Here is an 8912-nt window from a genome sequence, read left to right on the forward strand (position 1 = left end):
AAATTTATCTCTCTTAAAAATATGAACTGCCCATATTAAATAATGCTCATCCACCTCATTTGATCTTATCACAATAGAAACATGTATTTAAAAGGAATCTACTCAAATGTCTAATTAACTTTTAAATAAAAAATAAATTGTCAAGAAAATAATCTACGTACTAATTATTATTTATTTCTGTTGTGAGTTGTGACTTCACGATTATTATTGTGATGATGATGAGACACGTATTAATTATCATCTAGGGCCTTCATATTTATGAGAAGAACTAATTAAATTTTTTGTTCAATTTTTTTTTACATTTGTTCAATCTATTCGCAAGAGAAGGTTGAAGAGATATTTTCAGTATCATCGCCCCTCACTCTGATGTCCAATCCGATTAAAACTCTTAACTCTACTTGGTCTTATTCTCTTATTTTACAATTTTGTTATACAATAATAAACATTAATCTTTTTTTCAATATTTTAAAAAATAAAAATATTAAAAATGGATAAGTTAAGCCAGCAAAAAATATGACTGGTTTATAAATTGGCCATTTGACTCGATTCGAATAACTCGTGAATTAAATGGGCAAGAGTCGGCTCATTTGACCCTTTTTTTTTAAAAAAAAAATATAAACTATGTAAAATGTAATATAATTTTTTAATATACAAAAAAAAATATATCATGTATCAAAAAAATAATATAAAGATATATAAATGTATAATACAACTTCTTGACTTGTATGGATATTAATTAATAAAAATATTAAAATTATCTAATTTTTTTCTTATTTTAGTTTAACAAGCAATACGAGTGAACTCGTTTAATTAACTTATCAGCTTGGACGAGTCAACTTAGTATTTAACTATTTATTGGTTTGTTTAAAAAAGAGTCAACTATTTTTTAATTTTAACTCGCCACTCATGATAAATTTACTCAAATTCGCGGGTTTGTCCATTTGACAACTCTACTTCTTTCCCTTCAATTTCTGAGTTCCATACGTTAATTTTTAATTTTTGTCACCCTTTCACCCGGTAATAATTCATTTCTTACATGATTACATCATTTCCTCATCTCATTTGAATAGCAAAGCGCCACTATAATAAACTAATTCACTCTTTTATTGTAAGGTATAAGCCATATAATTGTAATTCAGTTTTTTGTTTGTTTAGTTTTTAATAATTATTTCTCTCGCATAGTCATTGTAAGTTGCAACCAATATAACCTTGGAAAGATGGATAAAATTCTTGCATGGAACGATTAATTATTATTGATCAACATAGAGATTATTGCTCTTTGAATCGTTTATGTAAGATCCATACACTTTATTTCATATATCTCTATACATAGTACTAATCAGTTGCAACAAAATTGGCAGCATTTCTTTCTGTCTCAAGCTTCCCACATAATCTTGGATTTATGTACCTGAAATTTATTAGGGTTTGGAACACTCTTAATCGGAATGGTTAAAGTGACAGGGATAATACTTTTTTTTCCCCGGCATGATGAAAATAGCATAGGTACGGTTCGGCAGCAAGAAAACTGCAAACTTATCTCTTTACTTCAACTGAATTATTATAATTGTAAATTCCGTTAAAAGAAACTATTATCTATATAGCCATAGAACTTATCTGTTAAGATTAAACAAAAAAAAAAAAAAAAACATTGTTTTCTTGAAGTTTGACCTAAGATCTTATCTTTTAGAAGGTAATTCCTTCTAGTTTATATATATAAAAAGTATTTTTGGAGATTGGATTTATTTACAAGTAGACTAACCTTTAGACGAGCTCTTAAAGCCAGGTATAAAACTGAAGTGTATTGGCAGCAAAGTTGGTACTTAGGTCATAGATCCCTCTTCAGAAAAACTTGGTTGCATCCATAGAAGTTAGAGCCTGCTAACAGAATTGTCATCACCCCAAGCATGACAAGTTTTGGAAGATTGGAAAATGTTTTGACGCTGTTGAGAGCAGAGGAGGCAAAGGAAGAATAGAATACTTCTACAACTTATTTAAGGTTCTTGATGCATACTTTTTACTGGGTGCATCCGTGCATTAAAGAATGAGCCTTAAAACAAATAACTTTATGAACTGCAGATATAAAAGCAAAGAAACATACCTCCCTAAGATATACACATGTCCATCACTACCGCATCATGTTTCTCCACTTGTCCTTCAAATCAACCTGATAAAACCATTGCAGTTGTACTTAATGCTTAAGTCAAGAAAAAAAAAGGCAAATCACTTTGGAGCATTGATTACATACTGCTTGTCTATGTTCAAATACATTACTGTAAAAACTTTGAATTGTTTTCCAATTTCCTGCACCAAACCTGTATAAGATAATATGGTTAATAGGAAAACAAAACCGCTCATGATGTACAAAACTGTTGACTAAATCAAATAGTTTTCAATTTCATGTATAACTAACATTCAAGACAGTTCACCCTGCTCTTTTTGGTTTGACTAGTTTAGAGCTAACACATACATTTGTACACCAGTCCTTAGTGTCTCCTCTTCTAATGAAGACCATTTTCTATTCTTCCTTCTTGGCTGCATTCCATCGGGCATGTTTTCTATTGAATCATTCCACTGCAAAGATAAAGAAATAACTAAGATGCCAATGCAAATATATAAACAAGTACAAACTGAATGCCTAAACCAAGCAGGCAAAAAAATATTATATATATATAAAGCATCTTGTTGTGTAAAAAACAGTCTTTGATAGTCCACATCTGCAGAACCCAAAGTTCACTGCATCAGATGTTGGTAATCCTCTTAGAGGATAAACTAGCTCCAGGCGTAAGCAAACATTTTCTTTCTCATTAAAAAAAAGTTACTTTGAATAAGATACCACCCTTATGATCTATGCTCTTAGTTTAATGCAGATAACAAAGACATGATTACCTCATAAGTTTGAGAAGTACCACTCGGCTCCATCAATTTGGGTCTTTTATGAGCAGTTTTGTTCAGCTCAATTGAATTGGGACGTTCAGCTTTAACTCTACTATGATGAACAGAAGGCGACTTCTTGTGCTCGGCATCTTTAGGTTGATAAGGAAAAATAGTCCTGCAAGTATTTGAGTTTCGTACATCTACATCTCCGCTATGGTTTTCCATTGGCTGTTCATGATTTGTGCCTTTCCGTGCAAGTTTAGATCTATCATGATTTGTATCATTTTTTCTCCATGATCTTTCTGTCCCCAATTCCTCAGCAGTAGACATTTTAACTCCTCTACTGCATCTACGAAATGCAGGCGGCTTGCGTTGAAGTTGAGGACTGCCTCTTGCTAATGAAGACATAACATAGTACACGTGTAAATAACAAAGAAAAGGTGTAAGATAGCCAATCATGAACAGCGTTATAAATTGCATAATTGTCTCTTGTTTTCAACAATGAGCAAACCCATTCATTTGTTAAAACAAAATTTAAGTTCAAATTGACCCTGATTGAAAATAGTCCTCTGGTAAGTGGTAAGCAAGAGTAAATGAGTAAAAACAGATAACAACATAGTCCCACTTGGTAATAACAACACCGGAAAAGGTAAAAGCATAAACCAAGTAAGGGAAGCATTTGCGCCAATTCACATTTAGTAACTTCATATTTAGGCCAATTCACAAGTTTCTCTTCAATTGGAGAGAGCGAGTGGCTAAATTATCATTTCTAGAGCACTAAATATCTATGTGTATCCTTATTTAAACAAGCAATAACAGACGAATTAACATAAACATTTTAAAAACTCTTGCAAGAAGGGACACCAAAACTGTACATCAATCGAGCTTTAGCTTACTAGATAGGGTTGGCACTGCCCTACACGAAAATTCAGTCTCACAATTGACCTAAGAAAAACTACTTGAACTGCACTCCATATGCCATACCATAGACCATTAGGACTTGAAACAATAAAACACATAGCACTATTGTGCATTGTACTTGTACACTAATAACCAAAACACAAAAAATTTGCAAGGAACAGGTCCAAGACAATTAAAGAAAAATCATTAACATCAAAATCCGCTAAATAGAACAAACCTTTCTTCTTCTTTGCATGCTCCTGGGTTCCATCAACAGAACCTTCAGCTCTCTTCACCTCAACACCGTCCATGCAACGTGAACCATCATTGTCTCCGTCACCATTGTCATCAACACCATGATCCCTTGCCTGTTCAGCACCAGAGGCATTTCTGCAAACACCTGTGGTACACCCTGCCACTATAGTCTCCGGCACCGGATTCAAAATCACATTCGGCAATCCTTTCCCCTTGCCCTTCGTCTTTACCTTGTTCTTTGTCATTTCTGCTACCGATTCAAGAAAAGAAGGACCCATTGTTTCCCACACTTCCTGCAGATAAAACCTAACTTCAGTAAACGCGTCGTTTCGGGTATTCAACTCCTTCAACCTATCAGAAACTCTAGTGTCAAAAAGTGCGGCCTCAATGTCGTCCCTCCATCGCGCAGTCTCGTCGAAGAACAGCTCGCTCTGGCGCTGCTCCAACTCCTCCACGCGGCCGCGCCAGATACGCGTCACCGCGGATAAGTACTTACCGCTGGTGGTGCCGTCGTCGGAGGCGGCGAGGTACTTGACGGTGCACTCGACGGCGACGGCGCAGTAGGCTCTGCGCATGGAATCGATGATCGGAACGGCGTCGTTTCGGTCAATCGCTTCGATTTGCTCCAGTATCTCGAGAGCGGTTTCGGTGATTGAGGCATTGCAGAGTTGGGATCGGAGGGTGCGGAGGTGTAGGGTTTTCTTAAGGTTGGGATCGGCGCCGGAGAGATTAAGGACCTTAAGGATCTTGGAGACGAGGGAGTCGGGGGCGGAACTCCGGAGGTGGAATTCCGCAACCCACCGCGCAATGTCAGGGTCCATTGTCTGTTTGGATTCAGTGGAAAACTCAGCGCAACTCGTACGCGAAGATTTGGGGAAGAACTTGAAAATTAGGGTTTTTTTAATTTTACTTTTTGCTACTATCGAGGAACAAGTGTGTAAGCATGAAAAAGAGTGGGGTTTGGAATTTGATACCAAAATAATAATAATAATAATAATAATAATAATAATAATAATAATAATTGGAATTTGATACCAGTTTAATATTTGTTTCTTGGTTTAGATAAAATTTTTTATTTACTTATTTTTGAAATGATTTTTAATTAAATTTAAAAATATCTATTTTTATTTTTATCATTAATTTATTCGATGATTTTAGATAATTTTATTTCTAAATATAATTTTTCAAATATAAAATTTCATTAGAATGACTTGATTTCATCCAAATTAATACATATCATCTATTAATTTCTCTTTTTTTTTATCAAATATGTGTGCCAACAATAAATATGAAATTAGTCAAAAATAGATTGTTATTACTAATATGACTATTACTAATTTTTTGTTTTTAATAATAAATTTTTTAACTGTTTAACTTTTTTTTTCTGTATTACCTATAGAGAAAAGGTTTTTTTATTTAAATTAAAAAATATAATATTTATCAATTTAAATAAACTAATAAGTATTTATCAAAATACATTTAGGGTTATATTTCGGATACAGTGAGAGAAACCACAAAACAAACATATTTCGGGTGCACTGATCCCGTTCTGTGATATAGGACGCGCTGGTTATATCCTGAGTGTACCCGAGATATATTCATATTCTAACATACCAGTGCATCTGAGATACGTGCAAGGAAGCAAAACAGAGACATGCAGTTTAGGGTTTAGGTCTTTTTATTCCAATGTTGTCACTTTGATGTACTAATTATTATTAAATTTGTTTAATGTGTAATGAAGCATAATTTATGTATAACTACTACCTTCGATTGTTATGGGACCATTTTTCATCTACAACATTACAATATTTTCATAAAAAAAGCATTGGATCTTTACTATATTTCGGATGCACTGGTCCATGTCAGAAATTGAGCATATCTCGAATGCAGTATATTCGAAATGCTCTGTTGTTCATATCTCGAGTGCACTCGGAATATGACCAGCACGTCCCATATCACAGAACGGGGTCATTGCACCCGAGATATATTCATTTTGAGGTTTCTCCCACTGTATCCGAGATATGACTCTAAATATATTTTAATAAATACTTATACGTTTATTTAAATCTGTAAATATTATATTTTTTTAATTTAAATAAAAAAAAATCTATAGAGAAAGTCTAGAAAACCAGCACTTTTATTAAAATTTAGCCAACACTTAACCAACAAAAGAAAAATGAATAATCCTATATCATTGGATAAAATCTCACACCATTAAAAACAACATTAATAACTAATTAATAACTACAAATTACAAAACTTGTAGATCCCTAACACTCCTCTTATCTAAAATAAGTCTCTATATTTATACCCAATCTAACGAGATGATGACAGATTTGTCAAAGTTGATATTAAATCCTGAAATCATTTGAAAACACTTAATGGTTCTTTTATAACTCTTTGACATTTGGAAATTTGACAGACATGCAAAATTTGTAGGTAAGTTAATGAAATTTTTTATTCTTTTTCTTGCTAATCTTTAACTCTCGCACCAATCGTAGTTGTATTGCTTTTGTCATCAGTTTTTTAAGTAATTTAGCAACTAGGACAAAGAAAAAATGTGAAATTAAATCGTTTTGTCTTAGTCCACATAGCATTTGAAATATCTTAGACAGTGAGTCATCTACCACAATTAACATGCTTGTTTTCTCAAAAAATCATCGTATCAATTTTCTCTAAACCTGTCCAAATTCAATCCTGCAAAGCATATAGTGAACAAACTTTCATCTCACTAATTCGTATGCCTTTTCGAAGTCTAATTTTATCACGACATTAATTTTATTAGTTTTCTTAATTCAAATTACTATATCACATGTTATTAATGCACTATCTAGTGACTAGTATTGCTTATTTTGAACAAATGCCATTAGTTTTTCACCTACCAACCTTCTCACAATCGTTATTTTAGATAACACCTTATATATGCTTTCGATCTTGTTATTTTAGGCCTCGTATCTTTTATATTGTTTATTGTTTCTCTTCCCGGCTTCATTGCTAGAGTCACCTAAATCATGTTAATCACTTTTTGCCATTCTGTTTTACAAAGAAATTAAATTTCCAACCATATGATCAATAAGTTCTGCTCCCACTGTCTCCCAAATCTTTTTCATAAATCCCATATTGTTACCATCCAATTCTAGAACTCTTGTAGATTCACATGACCATATTCCTTCTTTGATCTCTCTAGCATTTAGTATTATCTCCAATCGATTTGTTTGTTCTTTAAATATCTTCGATACCATTCCATCTTAGAAGAACATCTTGTCTTATATCTTTTTTACTACAGGTCTTTAAACACTACAAGAAAAAGGCTGAGTGCCGTCGTATTTAACATCGCAGAGTAGCGACAGATTTACCGTCAGATTTACCGGCGATAACCACGTCAAATTTGTAAGGTTACGTAATTACCGGTAGATTTTGTTTTCCGACAATAAATCTGCCGATAATATTTGGAGGAAAAATAAATTAGACTGACACATCCTTTACTGTCGAGTTTACCATCGAAAAAATTCGACAGTAACTCAATTTCACCTCTTCCCTTATTTCTTGCTTTGTTCTTCATTACAGGTTCTTGAGCAACTCTTTTTCAATTCCTTTAATTTTAGTTTAATTTAGTTTAGGTTTGAGTTGAATTTCAATTTTAATTTTGAATCAGTTTCAAAGTTAGTTCAGTTTAGTTTTCTAATCTTAGTGGATTTAGGTTGATTAATTTAGGTTAGATTCAATACGTTAGGTTTTGAATTGTTGAAATGTTTGGAATTCTCTAATTTTGTTATTTTCTACGTTGATAACTGTTTTGCTGAGAAATTATTGCTGAAATTGTTCGCTAATTGTTTAATTTTAGTTTAATTTAATTTAGTTTTGATTAGAATTTCAATTTTAATTTTGAATCAGTTTCAAAGTTGGTTCAGTTTGGTTTTCTAATCTTAGTGGATTTAGGTTGATTAAGTAAGGTTAGATTTAATACATTAGATTTTGAATTGTTGAAGCGTTTGAAATTGTCTAATTGTATTAATTGCTGCGTTGATGACTTTTTGCTGAGAAATTATTGCTAAGATTATTTAATAATTGTTTAATTTTAGTTTAATTTATTTTAGCTTTGATTAGAATTTCAATTTTAATTTTGAATCAATTTCAAAATTAGTTCAGTTTAATTTTCTAATCTTAGTGGATTTAGGTTTATTAAATTATGTTAGATTCAATACATTAGGTTTTGATTTGTTGAAGCGTTTGAAATTGTCTAATTGTATTAATTGTTGCATTGGTGACGGTTTTACTAAGAAATTGTTGCTAAGAATTGTTTGATAATTGTTTAATTTTAGTTTAATTTAATTTTGGTTTGATTAGAATTTCAATTTTAATTTTGAATCAGTTTCAAAGTTAGTTTAGTTTAGTTTTCTAATCTTAGTGATTTTAGGTTTGATTAAGTTAGGTTAGATTCAATACATTAGGTTTTGAATTGTTGAAGTGTTTGGAATTGTCTAATTGTGTTAATTGCTGCGTTGATAATTGTTTTGCTGAAATTGTTTGATAATTTGATATTTGCATACATGCTGACAAGTAGAGGTGCTGCGGATCAGGCTGCTAGTCGCGGTCGTAGCCGTGGTCGAGGTAGAGGAAGGGTTTCTTCCAGTACCCCCAGGACTTCTGGATCCTCTCCCTCTACTCCAACCACCCCGGTGATGCCACAGGTTGTGAGTTTAGCGGACTAGCCATTCATCATGGTCCCTAACTCCAACTATGTGCCTTCGTCTATGGCGACGAAGCTACCTCCTGCCGCTCAGCAGCCCGCATCCACATCGACGTTGCCTCTAGCGATGGATGCCACGGCCCCGGAGTCCAGCCATGCATGTGAGGCAGCAACTGATGCCCCTCCATCACCT

General features: G+C 33.1%; 1 protein-coding gene across 3 annotated transcripts; it reads right to left on the reverse strand.

The window, feature by feature from the left end:
- Positions 1-1227: 1227 nt before the first annotated feature.
- LOC148575560 (uncharacterized) lies at positions 1228-4965 on the reverse strand. Of its 3 annotated transcripts, none has more exons than XM_016344575.3 (7): positions 4013-4965; positions 2887-3269; positions 2468-2571; positions 2246-2312; positions 2099-2164; positions 1760-1875; positions 1228-1408 (listed from the first exon to the last, which is right to left on the reverse strand). In XM_016344575.3, exons 1-5 carry the CDS (start codon positions 4848-4850, stop codon positions 2126-2128), a joined length of 1431 nt encoding a protein of 476 aa, XP_016200061.1. In that variant the 5' UTR covers positions 4851-4965; the 3' UTR covers positions 1228-1408; positions 1760-1875; positions 2099-2125. The 3 variants fall into 3 exon arrangements, with proteins under 3 accessions (XP_016200061.1, XP_088356964.1, XP_088356963.1); XM_088500838.1 differs by having other exon boundaries at positions 2411-2571; XM_088500837.1 differs by lacking the exons at positions 1228-1408; positions 1760-1875 and having other exon boundaries at positions 2063-2312.
- Between the last annotated feature and the right edge of the window lie 3947 nt (positions 4966-8912).

This window comes from Arachis ipaensis, chromosome B1 (genome assembly GCF_059453495.1).
Source record: "Arachis ipaensis isolate K30076 ecotype BB chromosome B1, ASM5945349v1, whole genome shotgun sequence".
Taxonomy (NCBI): Eukaryota; Viridiplantae; Streptophyta; class Magnoliopsida; order Fabales; family Fabaceae; genus Arachis; species Arachis ipaensis.

What these genes read in the sequence shown, in the direction of transcription:
- LOC148575560 (XM_088500837.1), bottom strand. Translation starts at nt 4,850, where the DNA reads ATGGACCCTGACATTGCGCGGTGGGTTGCGGAATTCCACCTCCGGAGT. An exon ending in GTACTTCTCAAACTTATGAG is followed by an intron (nt 2,572 to 2,886) that starts GTAATCATGTCT and finishes TTATCTTTGCAG; the next exon opens with TGGAATGATTCAATAGAAAA. An exon ending in CTAAGGACTGGTGTACAAAT is followed by an intron (nt 2,313 to 2,467) that starts GTATGTGTTAGC and finishes TATCTTATACAG; the next exon opens with GTTTGGTGCAGGAAATTGGA.